At 36.8% G+C, this 17,716-nt stretch overlaps 1 protein-coding gene across 5 annotated transcripts in view; it reads left to right on the top strand.

Annotated features, from left to right (window-relative positions):
- Window positions 1-5,733, top strand: part of sec31b (SEC31 homolog B, COPII coat complex component) — a 30,672-nt gene extending 24,939 nt beyond the window's left edge. For all 5 annotated transcript variants that reach the window (XM_062055479.1, XM_062055477.1, XM_062055476.1 and 2 more), the window contains 2 exons: window positions 18-89; window positions 4,952-5,733. In XM_062055479.1, coding sequence (XP_061911463.1) covers window positions 18-89; window positions 4,952-5,131 — 252 coding nt within the window. In that variant the 3' untranslated portion in view covers window positions 5,132-5,733. The remainder of the gene's footprint in view (window positions 1-17; window positions 90-4,951) is intronic.
- The last annotated feature ends 11,983 nt before the right edge of the window (window positions 5,734-17,716 follow it).

Raw genomic sequence — 17,716 nt, 5'->3', positions numbered from 1 at the left:
ACACATTTTATTGGCAGCAAACCAAAAGGAAGCTCGATGATGCTGCCAAGCGTTTGGGATGCCTGTACGACAAGCTGAGGGAGCACTCGGTAAGAAAATGTCCAATGGTGTTGCAAAATGTTTTCACATTAGAATAGTTGCGAGTTAGCTACTGCGCTAAATTACTGATCATTTATATTAAAAAAATACAAGCTTTCCTTTTAGTCTCCCATAAAAAATGTCAATTTTCGATAATCTAAACCCAATATTATACCTCTCACAGTTATCACTCCACAATGACAGGTATTGAACGTACAGAGTCTTAAAAACATGGCGCCTTGTCAAAGCATCTTTTGACTGAAAAATGTTGAGTGAGTTGGCTTTTTAGAGCGCGTCCTCTGCCTCAAACCACTTTATATTGTATTAACTACAGATGTCCGATAATGGCTTTTTTGCCGATATTCCGATATTGTCCAAGTCTTGATTACCGATTCCGATATCAACCGATACCGATATATACAGTCGTGGAATTAACACATTATTATGCCTAATTTTGTTGTGATGCCCCGCTGGATGCATTAAACAATGTAACAAGGTTTTCCAAAATAAATCAACTCAAGTTATGGAAAAAAATGCCAACATGGCACTGCCGTATTTATTATTGAAGTCACAAAGTGCATTTTTTTTTATTTTAACATGCCTTAAAACAGCAGCTTGGAATTTGGGACATGCTCTCCCTGAGAGAGCATGAGGAGGTTGAGGTGGGCGGGGTTGGGAGGGGAGGATAAGAGGTAGCGGGGTGTGTATATAGTAGCGTCCCGGAAGAGTTAGTGCTGCAAGGGGTTCTGGGTATTTGTTCTGTTGTGTTACGGTGCGGATGTTCTCCCGAAATGTGTTTGTCATTCTTGTTTGGTGTGGGTTCACAGTGTGGCGCATATTTGTAACAGTGTTAAAGTTGTTTATACGATCACCCTCAGTGTGACCTGTATGGCTGTTGACCAAGTACGCATAGCATTCACTTGTGTGTGTGTGAAAAGCCGTAGATATTACGTGATTGGATCGGCACGCAAGGGCAGTGCCTTTAAGGTTTATTGGCGCTCTGTACTTCTCCGTACAGCGGCGTTTTAAAAAGTCATAAATTTTAGTTTTTGAAACCGATACCGATAATTTCCGAACTGATATCAAAAATTTCCGATATTACATTTTTAAGCATTTATCGGCCGATGATATCGGCAGCCCGATGTTATCGGACATCTCTAGTAGTAACAATAAAAAAACTAGGAATGCACGATAAATATCAGACAGAAAAGGGAGGAATTATAGCATTTAAAAAAAAAAAAAAAAGCCCTTATTTTAAAAAACGCTCCGAAGAGGCGAGATTAGCCATACTTTGCTGTAGGTGGGCAAGCGAGACCGAATCAAGCGCTTCTTTTCCTTTCCTGAGGCGTGCTGTAAGCGGTCGTAAAATTTCCCATGAGCACATTGGAAACAAAAATGTCGTCAATCGTGTGGGACTTTTTCACTGTTTTACACAGGAAGGCATTTTGCGTGCTATATGTACCAAACATCGAGGGTCAACACATCAAACCTGAAACACCAGCATCGTTAGGACCGTGTATTAGCATCCAACGAAGATGCCTGCGCTGTTAAAAAAGCTTTTCGCAAAGAAAGGTGTGCATAAACTACAGTTAAATCTAAATTAAAAAACTATTGGCTATAAATAACTTGATATTGGTCTTGAGAAGCAGGAAGTTATCTGTATCAGCTTGAAAAAAAAATATTGTGCCTCTATATAAAACACTTATTTATAGTATATAGCAGAGAAAAGAAATTGATGACTATGCAGAGACCTACTGTATTAGATTGTACTGCTAGATAGCAACCAGCAGGGGGCGCGATGGACTGTTTTCCTTGGCAGCCAGACAAATAAAAAGTAAAAGTGAATATGTCATAACAAAGTTGGTGTGGGTTGAACAAACCACTACAAATAGCTAAACATGACTAATGTTTAATTATATATTACAACACCGTGAAAGATGCGGTTGGAGTGACGTCTCCCAGACTGGGGAAGTTAGCGCGACTATGCCTTCCACGTGTGTGGACATGTCTTCCCAGGCTGGCTTTGCCTGTATTTGGTCGACTACGTTTGTCTGCATAAAGTTGAAGTTAAAGATCGTTCTGTTTATTTCAACGTTAGTATTGCCACCATATTTTGTGCAAAAGCAGATATGTTCTATCAAAATCAACAAAAACTAAAGAGTAAACAAAAAGCAACAAATAAAGCTACAAGGGGCAACAGAAAAAGAACTTCCTCTTATCTTCAAAGTTTCCTCATTAGGACCAAAGTTTATTTTCCTTTTGGCTGGAGACTTTACAGGCGCTGCTCTTTCATCCCCTTTACATAACTAACATAACACAAACATTTGCACAATTGGAAGAAAACTGCCAAAAGTTCAAACTTTATTATTATGTTTTTGCACAAAGTCACAAGTACTGCATTTTCCGGACCATTCCAACCGATATATAAGATGCACCCACTAAATTTTAGGGAAAAATAATATTTTTCGATTTATTATCTGCACCGGACTAGAAGTCGCACGTACTGTATTTTTCGGAGTATAAGTCGCTCCGGAGTATAAGTCGCACCGGCTGAAAATGCATAATAAAGAAGGAAAAAAACATATATAAGTCGCACTATATTATAAGTCGCACTTTTGGGGGAAATTTATTTGATAAAAACCAACACCAAGAATAGACATTTGAAAGGCAATTTAAAATAAATAAAAATACCGAACAACAGGCTGAATAAGTGTACGTTATACGACGCATAAATAACCAACTGAGAAGGTGCCTGGTATGTTAACGTAACATATTATGGTAAGAGTCATTCAAATAACTATAACATTTAGAACATGCTATACGTTTACCAAACAATCTGTCACTCCTAATCGCTAAATCCGATGAAATCTTATACGTCTAGTCTCTTACGTGAATGAGCTAAATAATATTATTTGATATTTTACGGTAATGTGTTAATAATTTCACACATAAGTCGCTCCTGAGTATAAGTCGCACCCCCGGCCCAACTATGAAAAAAACTGCGATTTATAGTCCGAAAAATACGGTACTGTATTTTCCGGACCATTCCAACCGATATATAAGATGCACCCACTAAATTTTAGGGGAAAATAATATTTTTCGATGTATTATCTGCACCGGACTAGAAGTCGCATGTATATACCATGCAAAATGAGTTATTTACACAGAATTATTTTGTAATTGTTTATATACACACCTTAGTTGTTTCCAACGGTGCCTGTCACACTGCAGTAAAACGGCTGATCAAACAAAACAGAAGTCATTGTCATGGACCCACAAGCTGCGGAAGCTAGCTCTTTAATCAGCTAAATGGACTCAATAACTCTACGGTGACGTCTTGGTGAGTGTACTGAGGAATTTGTAAAACTGAAACAACACAAAAAGAATGCCGCTGTAAGTTAATGATACTAACATAGACACATGGTAGCGTAATAGGTCGCTTGATTACATTGATTACAACACTCTTACAGACATCACACATAAGACGCTTAGTAAGTACAAACCGTTTTATTTATATGGTAAAACTTACATTGTTTGGAGTGATGAATGAAGAATCCATACGAGTAGAAACGCTATGGACGACTAGCAGACGGTAGGCACTTCCAGTGGAAAGCTCTAAAAAAGAAGAGCACTGCAGCACCTGCAGTTAGCTGACTCGTCCAAAAGATGACCCCATTGCACAAACAATAACACACCTCATCAGTGTCAGTTTAACCTATTTGCATTATGGCAGTCATCTGTGAAAAATCCGTAAATGAACCGCACCGTTTTATAAGCCGCAGGGTGCAAAGCGTAGGAAAAAGTAGCTGCTTATAGTTTAAGGTTATAGTTGCTATATTCGTTGTCCATTGTTGTGGCTTGTGCAGCCCTTTGAGACGCTCGTGATTTAGGGCTATATAAATAAACATTCATTAATTTTTTTTCATTTATTTATTTATTTCAGGCAATGACATAAAAAAGTACAAAGTTGACAACACATAATAATATAAATTAATATAGTGCAAAAGGTAATGCATGATTGTCCAGTTTTGCCTGAAAGGGAGTGGGAAGAAGAGAAGTTATTTAATCCCACCCCCAGTTCTCCATTCAGTGATTATTCACATGAGTTTCACTCTTGCTTTGTTCAAGGATTATAATACAGATGTCGTATCATAATGGCATTACCGCAGGTAACAATAATTATTACACTGTAACAATAATTTGTATCAACAATGTAGGAATAATGAATATACCAACAATGTTAATAGACAACATAGCAATAATGGTAAGGAAACATTGAGCACATGTTAACACTTTGAGACAGAGTACAACAGCAGGTCAAATTAAAGACCCTCATCTCTATATTTGAACCAGACCCCATGTTTGTATAATAGTTTGAATCGATTAATAGTTTGGCATTGCATGTGTTGTAAGTCCAGTTTGTTCCATAGTTTTGCTCCGCATACAGACACACAAAAACGTTTACGAGTGGTTTGAGCTCTCGGCAATAAGAAATATCCAAAGCCTCTCAAGTTATGAACCTGCACTCATCTTATAAAAAAACGGTGTGGATTAGGCGGCAATAATTTGTTATATAAGCTAAATTGATTGATATTCAGTGATGACAACAGCTTAGGTCGATGTGAGTCAGCCAGCCCGAGGGACGTCGACTTAAACGGTTCCACTGGAGAAAGGCATGTCAACTGTAAGTGTCAAAGTGCCTCCAGCCTAGTCGTCATAGTGAGGCAGTTGAAGGTTACTTGGAGTTGACTGGAGAATTTCCCACACTTCACCGGGAAGGATCGGCTTTGCTCCGCGTTATTCCCCCGTCAACCCGCGCCACCTATCCCCGAACGGAACCTTCTTGAACGTGTCCCTCACCGCCTCCCCCCAGCTCTCCCACAACATCCTGAACGGCCTACACGAGATCGGCCGCTGCGTGGCGAGCCACAACTACCAGCGCGGCCTGGAGGTGCACACCCAGGTGGTGAGCAGCAGCAACTTCAGCGAGATCTCCGCCTTCATGCCCATCCTCAAAGTGGTCATGACCATCGCCAACAAGCTGGGCGTATAACTTTTTTGTATTGATCTCCTTTCCCTTCATCCATTTTTCTAAGAGAGGAGTCATGTTGACGGTCAGATGAATGTACTTTGAACGTCGCTGCGATGTGATGTACAAAACATGTGTGTGTGCGCGTTTTAGTGGTGCCCATCATTGGATGTTGACGCTTTTATAATCGGGTGAGTCACGGCCTGTAACCGACGCGAGAGATGCAGTGAATCATTTCATGATAAAAATACTGACTGACTGCTCACCTGCTGTGATCATGTTCAGTCAACCGTGCCATCATGGAGTCCTGCTTGTCTCCTCCCGCCCCCCCTCGCCATTTCCCACTAGTGGCTCGTACGAATGATTGCATGACGACTCTTTTGGTGCAAACATTCATTCGACGTCTTTATCTTTTTAAACCATCCTTACAGTAGCCCCCCACCTCCATAAAACATCAAATTGTATATTTTGTTGCAGGTGAGTTTGGCATATCAAGGCAGTAAAGTGCCTCCGTGTGTGCTCTTCTTTCTTTTTTGGTTGCACAAATGTTTATATAATACAATCCATGTTGCTTATTTAACTTTTTTTTTTTTTTTTTTTTTTCAAATAAAATGTACCTTCTTCAAGTCTTGATCTTGTTATTGTCAATTTTTGCATGAAACAGGTTTGTGCAGCTGAATATTTATTTGCTTCATTATTTAAAACAAGTCGGTGTAAACGGGGCCATTTTGTTCCACTAATCGCTGGTGAACGAAAGGTGTATTTAAAAAATAAATAAATAAACAATCTTAACTGAAATATGCATTTAAATACAGTACAAGCCAAAAGTTTGGACACACTTTCTCCTCATTCAATGCGTTCTCTTTATTTTCATGACTATTTACATTGTAGATTGTCACTGAAGGCATCAAAACTATGAATGAACACATGTCATACTTGCCAACCTTGAGACCTCCGATACCGTGGGGTGAGGGGCGTGGTCGGGGTGGGGCGGGGGCGTGGTTAAGAGGGGAATATATTTAAGCTAGAATTCACCAACTCAAGTATTTCACATATATATATATGTATGAAATACTTGACTTTCAGTTAATTCTAGCCATATATATATATATATATATATATATATATATATATATATATATATATATTTATTTTATTATATTATACATATAAATAAAAGAAATACTTGAATTTCAGTGTTCTGGAGGCTATCCAGTAGATGGCAGTATTGTCCTGTTAAGAGTGTCACAACATTGCTGTTTACGGCAGACGAACTGCTTTACGGTAGACTAAACGTGACTGCTGTTGTTGTGTGTTGTTACCGCGCTGGGAGGACGTTAATGAAACTGCCTAACAATAAACCCACATAAGAAACCAAGAACTCGCCCACGATCATTCTACAGTTATGATGTCATTGGGCAGGCAAGCTGTTAATATTGTGGGGAAAGCGGACGTGCGAACAGGCTGTCCTCACTCAGGTCCGCATTGAGCTGGAGGGGGCGTGGCCTCCAGCTCCGGCTGAATACCGGGAGTTTGTCGGGAGAAAATTTCTGCCGGGAGGTTATCGGGAGAGGCGCTGAATACCGGGAGTCTCCCGGTAAAAACAGGAGGGTTGGCAAGTATGACACATGTGGAGTTATGTACAAACCCCGTTTCCAAATTAGTTGGGAAATTGTGTTAGATGTAAATATAAACGGAATACAATGATTTGCAAATCCTTTTCAACCCATATTCAGTTGAATGCACTACAAAGACAACATATTTGATGTTCAAACTCATAAACTTTATTTTTTTTTGCAAATAATAATTAACTTAAAGTTTTCATGGCTGCAACACGTGCCAAAGTAGTTGGGAAAGGGCATGTTCACCACCGTGTTACATGGCCTTTCCTTTTAACAACACTCAGTAAACGTTTGGGAACTGAGGAGACACATTTTTGAAGCTTCTCAGGTGGAATTCTTTCCCATTCTTGCTTGATGTACAGCTTAAGTTGTTCCACAGTCCGGGGGTCTCCCTTGTGCTATTTTAGGCTTCATAATGCGCCACACATTTTCAATGGGAGACAGGTCTGGACTACAGGCAGGCCAGTCTAGTACCCGCACTCTTTTACTATGAAGCCACGTTGATGTAACACGTGGCTTGGCATTGTCTTGCTGAAATAAGCAGGGGCGTCCATGGTAACTTTGCTTGGATGGCAACATATGTTGCTCCAAAACCTGTATGTACCTTTCCGCATTAATGGCGCCTTCACAGATGTGTAAGTTACCCATGTCTTGGGCACTAATACACCCCCATACCATCACACATGCTGGCTTTTCAATTTTGCGCCTATAACAATCCGGATGGTTCTTTTCATCTTTGGTCCGGAGGACACGACGTCCACAGTTTCCAAAAACAATTTGAAATGTGGACTCGTCAGACCACAGAACACTTTTTCACTTTGTATCAGTCCATCTTAGATGAGCTCAGGCCCAGCGAAGCCGACGACGTTTGTGGGTGTTGTTGATAAACGGTTTTCGCCTTGCATAGGAGAGTTTTAACTTGCACTTACAAATGTAGCGACTAACTGTAGTTACTGACAGTGGGTTTCTGAAGTGTTCCTGAGCCCATGTGGTGATATCCTTTACACACTGATGTCGCCTGTTGATGCAGTACAGCCTGAGGGATGGAAGGTCACGGGCTTAGCTGCTTACGTGCAGTGATTTCTCCAGATTCTCTGAACCCTTTGATGATATTACGGAGCGTAGATGGTGAAATCCCTAAATTCCTTGCAATAGCTGGTTGAGAAAGGTTTTTCTTAAACTGTTCAACAATTTGCTCACGCATTTGTTGACAAAGTGGTGACCCTCGCCCCATCCTTGTTTGTGAATGACCGAGCATTTCACGGAATCTACTTTTATACCCAATCATGGCACCCACCTGTTCCCAATTTGCCTGTTCACCTGTGGGATGTTCCAAATAAGTGTTTGATGAGCATTCCTCAACTTTATCAGTCTTTTTTGCCACCTTTCCCAACTTCTTTGTCACGTGTTGCTGGCATCAAATTCTAAAGTTAATGATTATTTGCAAAAAAGAAAAAGTTAAGTACATAACTCCACATGTGTTCATTCATAGTTTTGATGCCTTCAGGGACAATCTACAATGTAAATAGTCATGAAAAAAACAACCCACATTGAATTAGGAGAAGGTGTGTCCAAACTTTTGGCCTGTATTGTATGTGTAGCAGAACATGTACATTTTAAATACAAATTTAGAATTCGAAAAAATCCACAAAATTGCAATGAAAAATATTTTTTTTATCATTAATAAATACTATATTGTAAGTAAAGAGTATAGATTATTTTTGATTCTGTATGAAATGGCTGCATTGCGGTGCTTCTGAACGGCAACATATTTATTTGCATCAGGTAGGAACCATATTTGGTTACAAAAATGAGTGTAAATAAGGTTGAAAATGAAATAATCACTGGAGAAGAGTTATAGTTGATTAAAGTCTGTAATAAGGTATATAATAAAATATATAGTGCCATGTCAAACTAATTTTAGCATGGAGGACTATTAAAATCCTGGCATTAAAACTAAAAAATAAAGACAACTTCAGATTGTTTTCCTTGTCTTACTTTAGCCAAAAATAGAACAAACACATTCTGAAAATATTACAATAAAAATATAGAAGAAAATACTCGGCAGCGGTAAAGTTTAGATCCATGAAGGAAAGAAGAAAGTGAATGAATGTTTATAACTGAATACATTTACATATATGCATTAAAAAAATTTTCTTTTGTATTATTTTTTTAATGAATTAACGTTTGACAACCTTTTTCCAAAACACAATATAGAATGTGAGATATAACAGGATAATTCATATATTTATCATTTGTTTTCAAAACATTACCAATGCAAAAGATGGTAAAGAATGTGCGGCAGCAGTATTCATGGACTTAACAAAAGCATTTGATACAATTAATCATGATATTTTAATACAAAAATTAGAACGATATGGCATCAGAGGTTTGGTATTGAACTGGGTAAGAAGCTATTTAACCAACAGGAAGCAATATGTGAAGATGGGTGAAAATATGTCAACACGGCTAGATATATCCTGTGGTGTGCCGCAGGGATCAATACTGGGACCAAAATTGTTTAATCTTTATATAAACGACATTTGTAAAGTTACAAAGGACTTAAAGTTAGTTTTATTTGCAGATGATACAACTGCTTTCTGTTCAGGAGAGAACACACAGAAGATAATACAAATAATAACAGAAGAAATGAACAAATTAAAAAGATGGTTTGACAAAAACAGACTATCTTTGAATCTCAGTAAAACTAAAATAATGCTATTTGGTAATAGTAGGAAAGAGCATCATACGCAAATACAAATAGACGGAGTAGACATCGAAAGGGTAAAAGAAACCAGATTTTTGTGAGTATTAATAGATGATAAAATGAACTGGAAATCTCATATACAAAACATACAACATAAGGTAGCAAAAAACATTTCAATAATGAATAACACAAAACACGTCCTGGGCCAAAAATCACTTCATATTCTCTACTGCTCACTAGTGTTACCATATCTGAGTTATTGTGCAGAAATATGGGGAAATAACTACAAATGTGCGCTACATTCGTTTACCATGTTACAAAAAAGATCAGTTAGAATAATACATAATGTTGGATATAGAGAACATACAAACACTTTATTTATTAAGTCAAAAATATTAAAGTTTGGTGATTTGGTAAAATTGCAAACAGCTAAAATGATGTACAAAGCAAACTATAACCTGCTAGCAAAGAATGTACAACATTTCTTCTCAACTAAAGAGGAGAAATATACCCTTAGAGGAAAAAATAATTTAAAACATTTATATGCACGTACAACACTTAAAACTTTTAGCATAACAGTATGTGGAATTAAATTATGGAATGGATTAAGTAAAGAAGTTAAAAATTGTACTGACATGATCCAGTTGAAGAGGTTGTTTAAATGAATAGTGCTTACAAAGTACAAAGAAGAAGAATTATGAGAAAAACTTCCAACCTTATTGAAAATATTCTTCATCTCAGTATGTTAATAATGACTGAATTAATTAATTACATATTACAAACTGTTGTATATACTAATTCATAGATGTTATTTTATTATATAAAAAGGTCAGTAAATGATTTTATATAATTGTAAATGCTTTGAAGTGGGAAAGGGGTAGGATTAAATAAGCTTTGCTTCTTCCTACTCCTTTTCGGGCATGATGTAAATGAAATGATATGAAATTGTGTGATGTATTATGATGTAAATGTGTTCATGTTCGAAATAAACTAAAAGAAAGAAAGAAAGAAAACGCTTACAAAAAAGTGGGACCCCAAACATTTACTGTGGGACCCCATTTTTATGACTTGAAGGGGGTCACTGGGGACCCTATTTTGAAAATTCCTAGCACCAACACTGACGGAGTATTGGTGCGTGCAAAACAGCAGCAGGTGGCTGTGGCCTGCGGGCCGGTTCTAACACTAATCAAATATCATCCATAGATAATTCATCCCCGCGGCCCTTAACTTTGACACCCCTGTGCTATACATCATCATAATTAAGTATAATAAAATTACAATGTATTTTAAGTAAAGATACGTTTTACAAATTCAATTAAAAGGCTCCACATGTCTTAAAATGATAAATATGATTAAAAATCGGTAGAATATACTGGAAATGTGTTTTAAACAATCATAGAAGGGCAGCTTTGTAGTTTGTATTTTTGATTTTTAAAAATGTAAGCACATTATCAACCTTTTTTTTAAATTTTTGTCTCTTTTGATACATTAACGTGTTGTCCCGACACCGTGTGTAGTACATTTTGGTGTTCGTCCGATGAAAAGTGATATATATCCTTTTATTTTTTGACTACGTGCCTTTTTTGCTGCATCACTTTTTATTGCAGCAGCTCATACTCCCCATGCCCCACTTCTCGGACGGCCCTTAAACGCACCACCCAAACATGTCCCATTCACTGTGTTAGCACACAGGTGGTTAACGCGCCCTTCCCTGTTGCCATTGGTGCCAGGGGGATCACAAGTCAGCACTTTGTCTCTGATTGGTTGCTCGCTGTCAGCCGCTGTGTGATGTCACATGATGTGTGTGTGTGTGTGTGTGTGTGTGTGTTTTGGGGGAGGGTGAACTGCTGTAACCTCCGGTCACGCAGTCGTCTGGGGGAGATGGTAATAATGTTCCCAAAGATCACGCCACACACCTCAGCAGACTGAGTCATGATTTGCCTGCTCCACCGCACTGAACCGTGAAGGGGTCAAACCAATGAAAAAAACACAGCAAAGTACAAGTTGAGTGCAAAAAGGTGCTCTTGTGAATTAGCGAGGAAAATGCATTCATAATGACAATATGCACTCTTGTGTGTGTATGCACAAACTTGGAGGATGTTCACTCAGTTGTTTAATTTTGTAAAAAAAAGAAAGAAAAGCAGACAACAAACATGGCACCAAGGTCCATGTACCTTCCGTTCATTCTATTTCCAAATTGTGAAACACAAATCAAAAAATTAAATTAGGACCGATTTTTATTATATATGGCAGATTTGAAAACAAACAAGAAAGGGTTGATTTTCATTAGAATATTGCCATAAAATTGGATGTTGTTTCTGTTTTCCTTTTATGGATTTAAATGTTTCCAAAAAAATGTTCATCCAAAATGCAAAAATGCGTGGTTATCTGTGTGATGGCAAATCGAACCGGAAGCAGTATTTTAGCTTTTACTTTGCGTTTAGCATGTTTTTAGCATAACGGTAATGCCAGATCAACTCGAGCAGCCGATATGAATGTATTAGTTAAGCTGATCTCTAAAGCTTTGGTATAAACTTGAAAATATTCCAATTCTGTCTTGATGGTCCTTCTTACTCAGCATATACAATACCGTTCAAAAGTTTGGGGTCACCCAAACAATTTTGTGGAATAGCCTTCATTTCTAAGAACAAGAATAGACTGTCGAGTTTCAGATGAAAGTTCTCTTTTTCTGGCCATTTTGAGCGTTTAATTGACCCCACCAATGTGATGCTCCAGAAACTCAATCTGCCCAAAGGAAGGTCAGTTTTGTAGCTTCTGTAACGAGCTAAACTGTTTTCAGATGTGTGAACATGATTGCACAAGGGTTTTCTAATCATCAATTAGCCTTCTGAGCCAATGAGCAAACACATTGTACCATTAGAACACTGGAGTGATAGTTGCTGGAAATGGGCCTCTATACACCTATGTAGATATTGCACCAAAAACCAGACATTTGCATCTAGAATAGTCATTTACCACATTAGCAATGTATAGAGTGTATTTCTTTAAAGTTAAGACTAGTTTAAAGTTATCTTCATTGAAAAGTACAGTGCTTTTCCTTCAAAAATAAGGACATTTCAATGTGACCCCAAACTTTTGAACGGTAGTGTATGTCATCGAAAGAATTTGGGATTGACCAGTAATTTAGATTCCCTGGGAGGAAGAGCTGGTTTGTTCAGCAGGCGTCTTATTGTCGTTTTAAAAAAGTGTCATTAAATAGTTGTCCAACTTTTGTTCCAGAAATGGAAATAGAAAAAATGATCCGAAATTTGTTTTTTGATTTGCAGTTAAGAATTCAAAATAGAATGAACAAGTTACACGGACCCAAATTGAACCGGAAGCGGTATTTGAGCTTTTCCTTTGCGTTTAGCATGTTTTTAGCATAACGGTAACATCTTTGTTCAGCAGGCGTCTTATTGTTGGTCCATGTAACTTCCGTTTATTCTATTTCCAATTCTGAAACGCAAATCAAAAAATAAAATTAGGGACGTTTTTTTCCATTTTTATTATATATGGCAGATTTTAAAACAAACAAAAAATGGTTGATTTTCATTCATATATTGCCATGAAATTGGATTTTGTGCTGTTTTCCTTTTATGGATTTAAATTTTTCCAGAAAAACACAAACATCGGGAAAAAAAATTCATCCAAAATGCAAAAATGCGTGTTTATCTGTGTGATGACAAATTGAACCGGAGGCAGTATTTTAGCTTTTACTTTGCGTTTAGCATGTTTTTAGCATAACGCTAACACCTTTGTTCAGCAGGCGTCCTATTGTCGTTTTAAAAAAGTGTCATTAAATAGTTGTCCAACTTTTGTTCCAGAAATAAAAATAGAAAAATTGAACCGGAAGCAGCAGGCGTCCTAGTGTCGTTTTAAAAAAGTGACATTAAATAGTCGTCCAACTTTTGTTCCAGAAATAAAAATAGAAAAATGTAACCGGAAGCAGCAGGCGTCCTAGTGTCGTTTTAAAAAAGTGACATTAAATAGTTGTCCAACTTTGGGTTGGCAACCCAAAACGTTGAAAGAATCATATCGGACCAAAAATACAAAAAACTAATCTGTCTGGAGCGACAAAAAATGAAAAGTCTTATAATGAAGGCAACACATGACATAAGTGTCTATATTAGTTATAATAGCCTACTATCAAAATGACTATGTGTCATAGGCTGTAGCAAATCTTCGTTGACAGAAATGTGGAAATTTGATATTTATTCTACCCATTTTTACAACATTAGAAAACATGAGTAAATCAGAGGCTACTCAGAAGGTGAGATAACTCCTGGAAATTACTGCATGTTTTTAGCATAACGCTAACATCTTTGTTCAGCAGGCGTCTTATTGTCGTTTTAAAAAAAAGTGTCATGAAATAGTTCATTTGTTTCAAAAATGAAAATAGAAAAAATGGTCCGAAATTTGGTTTTTTGATTTGCATTTAAGAATTTGAAATAGAATGAACGGAAGGTACATGGACCCATGTTCATTCAGTTGTTTCATTTTGTCAATAAAATAAAATAAAATAAAAAAAGCAGACAACAAATCAAAAAATACAATTAGGGCCGTTTTTTGGATTTTTATTAGATATGGCAGATTTGAAAACAAGAAAGGGTTGGTTTTCATAAAAATATTGCCATTAAATTGGATTTTGTGCTGTTTTCCTTTTATGGATTACAATATTTCCAGAAAAACACAAACATAGAAAAAAAAATGTTCATCCAAAATGCAAAAATGCGTGTTTATCTGTGTGATGACAAATTGAACCGCAAGCAGTATTTTAGCTTTTACTTTGCGTTTAGCATAACGCTAACATCTTTGTTCAGCATGCCTCATAGTGTCGTTTTAAAAAAGTGTCATTAAATAGTTGTCCAACTCTTGTTCCAGAAATGAAAATTGAAAAAATGGTCCGAAATTACTTTTTTGGATTTGCAGTTAAGAATTCGAAATAGAATGAGGTAGAGTTACACGGACCCAAATTAAACCGGAAGCAGTATTTTCTTTCCTTTGCGTTTAGCATGTTTTTAGCATAACAGTAACATCTTTATTTAGCAGGCGTCTTATTGTCGGTCCGTGTACCTTCCGTTTATTATATTTCCAATTCTGAAACGCAAATCAAAAAATAAAATTAGGGCTGTTTTTTCGATTTTTATTATATATGGCAGATTTGAAAACAAACAAAAAAAGGGTTGATTTTCATTCAAATATCGCCATAAAATTGGATTTTGTGCTGTTTTCCTTTTATGGATTAAAATATTTCCAGAAAAACATAAACATCGAGAAAAAAAATTCATCCAAAGTGCAAAAATTTGTGTTTATCTGTGTGATGACAAATTGAACCGGAAGCAGTATTTTAGCTTTCACTTTGCGTTTAGCATGTTTTTAGCATAACGCTAACACCTTTGTTCAGCAGGCGTCCTATTGTCGTTTTAAAAAAGTGTCATTAAATAGTTGTCCAACTTTTGTTCCAGAAATGAAAATAGAAAAAATGGTCCGAAATTACTTTTTTGGATTTGCAGTTAAGAATTCGAAATAGAATCAACGAAAGGTACACAGACACAAATTGAACCGGAAGCAACATTTTAGCTGTTTCTTTGCGTTTAGCATATTTTCAGCATAACGGTAACACCTTTGTTTAGCAGGCGTCTTATTGTCGTTTTAAAAAAGTGTCATTAAATAGTTGTCCAACTTTTGTTTCAAAAATGAAAATAGAAAAAAATGGTCCGAAATTTGTTTTTTTGATTTGCAATTAAGAATTTGAAATAGAATGAACGGAAGGTATACGAACGCATGTTCATTCAGTTGTTTCATTTTGTCAAAAAAAATAATAATAAAAAAAGCAGACAACAAACATGGCACCAAGGTCCGTGTACCTTCTGTTCATTCTACTTCCAATTCTGAAACGCGAATCAAAAGATACAATTAGCAAGTTTTGTGGTGGTTCAGTTTTTACTAGGGATGTCCGATAATGGCTTTTTGCCGATATCCGATATTCCGATATTGTCCAACTCTTTAATTACCGATACCGATATCAACCGATATATGCAGTCGTGGAATTAACACATTATTATGCCTAATTTGGACAACCAGGTATGGTGAAGATAAGGTACTTTTTAAAAAAATTAGTAAAATAAGATAAATAAATTAAAAACATTTTCTTGAATAAAAAAGAAAGTACAACAATATAAAAACAGTTACATAGAAACTAGTAATGAATGAAAATGAGTCAAATTAACTGTTAAAGGTTAGTACTATTAGTGGACCAGCAGCACGCACAATCATGTGTGCTTACGGACTGTATCCCTTGCAGACTGTATTGATATATATTGATATATAATGTAGGAACCAGAATATTAATAACAGAAAGAAATGGGGGGAGGGAGGTTTTTTGGGTTGGTGCACTAATTATAAGTGTATCTTGTGTTTTTTATGTTGATTTAATAAAAAAAATTTAAAAAACGATACCGATAATTAAAAAAAACGATACAGATAATTTCCGATATTACATTTTAACGCATATATCGGCCGATAATATCGGACATCTCTAGTTTTTACTATCTAGCTAACTAGCTGTAATTTAATAACTAACTAGCTGTGAATACAATTTTGTAAGAAAGGGGCTCCCATTGTGTGTTATTATTGCAGGCCATTGTGTTCAATTTTAGACATGTTTTCCATCTTTGTAAGGCGAGTGTAGTAGAAGTGTGTGTTCCTGCACGCACGACTGCCTCCCCTCACATTCCTCTCGGTCCTGTGTAAACCGGCAAAGCCATTTTTAGAGTTCTTCCTCGCCTGGCAGGGCGGCGCCAATAACACACCGCCATTCAATAATGACTTTATATTTAATAACACACACACACACATATATATGTATATATATATATATGTATATATACACTATATTGCCAAAAGTATTTAGCCACCCATCCAAATGATGAGAATCAGGTGTCCTAATCACTTGGCCCGGCCACAGGTGTGTAAAATCAAGCACTTTAGGCATGGAGACTGTTTCTACAAACATTTGTGAAAGAATGGGCCGCTCTCAGTTGCTACAGAGCTTCAAACTTCTTGTGCCCTTCCAATTAGCCCACGTACAGTACGCAGAGAGCTTCATGGAATGGGTTTCCATGGCCGAGCAGCTGCATCTAAGCCATACATCACCAAGTCCAATGCAAAGCGTGTGATGCAGTGGTGTAAAGCACGTCACCACTGGACCAGTCTGGGTTTGGAGGTTGCCAGGAGAACGCTACATTTCGGACTGCATTGTGCCGAGTGTGAAATTTGGTGGAGGAGGAATTATGGTGAGGGGTGGTCTTTCAGGAGTTGGGCTTGGCCTCTTAGTTCCAGTGAAAGGAACTTTGAATGCTCCAGGATAGCAAAACATTTTGGACAATTCCATGCTCCCAACCTTGTGGGAACAGTTTGGAGCGGCCCCCCTTCCTCTTCCAACATGACTGTGCACCAGTGCACAAAGCAAGGTCCATAAAGACATGGATGACAGAGTCTGGCGTGGATGAACTTGACTGGTTTGCACAGAGTCCTGACCTGAACCCGATAGAACACCTTTGGGATGAACTAGAACGGAGACTGAGAGCCAGGCCTTCTCCACCAACATCAGTGTGTGACCTCACCAATGCACTTTTGGAAGAATGGTGGAAAATTCCTACAAACACACTCCGCAACCTTGTGGACAGCCTTCCCAGAAGAGCTGAAGCTGTAACAGCTGCAATATAGTGTATATACACACACATACATACACGTACGTATATATATATATATATATATATATATATATATATATATATATATATATATATATATATATATATATATATATATATATATATATATATATATATATATATATATATATATATATATATATATATATATATATATATATATATTAGGGCTGCAACTAACGATTAATTTTATAATCGATTAATCTGTTGATTATTAATTCGATTAATCGATTAATAATCGGATAAAATAGACAAACTACATTTCTATCCTTTCCAGTATTTTATTGAAAAAAACAGCATACTGGCACCATACTTATTTTGATTATTGTTTCTCAGCTGTTTGTACATGTTGCAGTTTATAAATAAAGGTTTATTTTAAAAAAAATAATAATAATAATAATTTTTTTTTTTTTTTAAAAGCCTCTGCGCATGCGCATAGCATAGATCCAACGAATCGATGACTAAATTAATCGGCAACTTATTTTATAATCGATTTTAATCGATTAGTTGTTGCAGCCCTAATATATATATATATTATATATAT

This window comes from Entelurus aequoreus, linkage group LG08 (assembly GCF_033978785.1).
Source record: "Entelurus aequoreus isolate RoL-2023_Sb linkage group LG08, RoL_Eaeq_v1.1, whole genome shotgun sequence".
Classification (NCBI taxonomy): Eukaryota; Metazoa; Chordata; class Actinopteri; order Syngnathiformes; family Syngnathidae; genus Entelurus; species Entelurus aequoreus.
The sequence above is the reverse complement of the archived record's forward strand: the minus strand, read 5'-3'. Positions and strand labels throughout refer to the sequence as shown.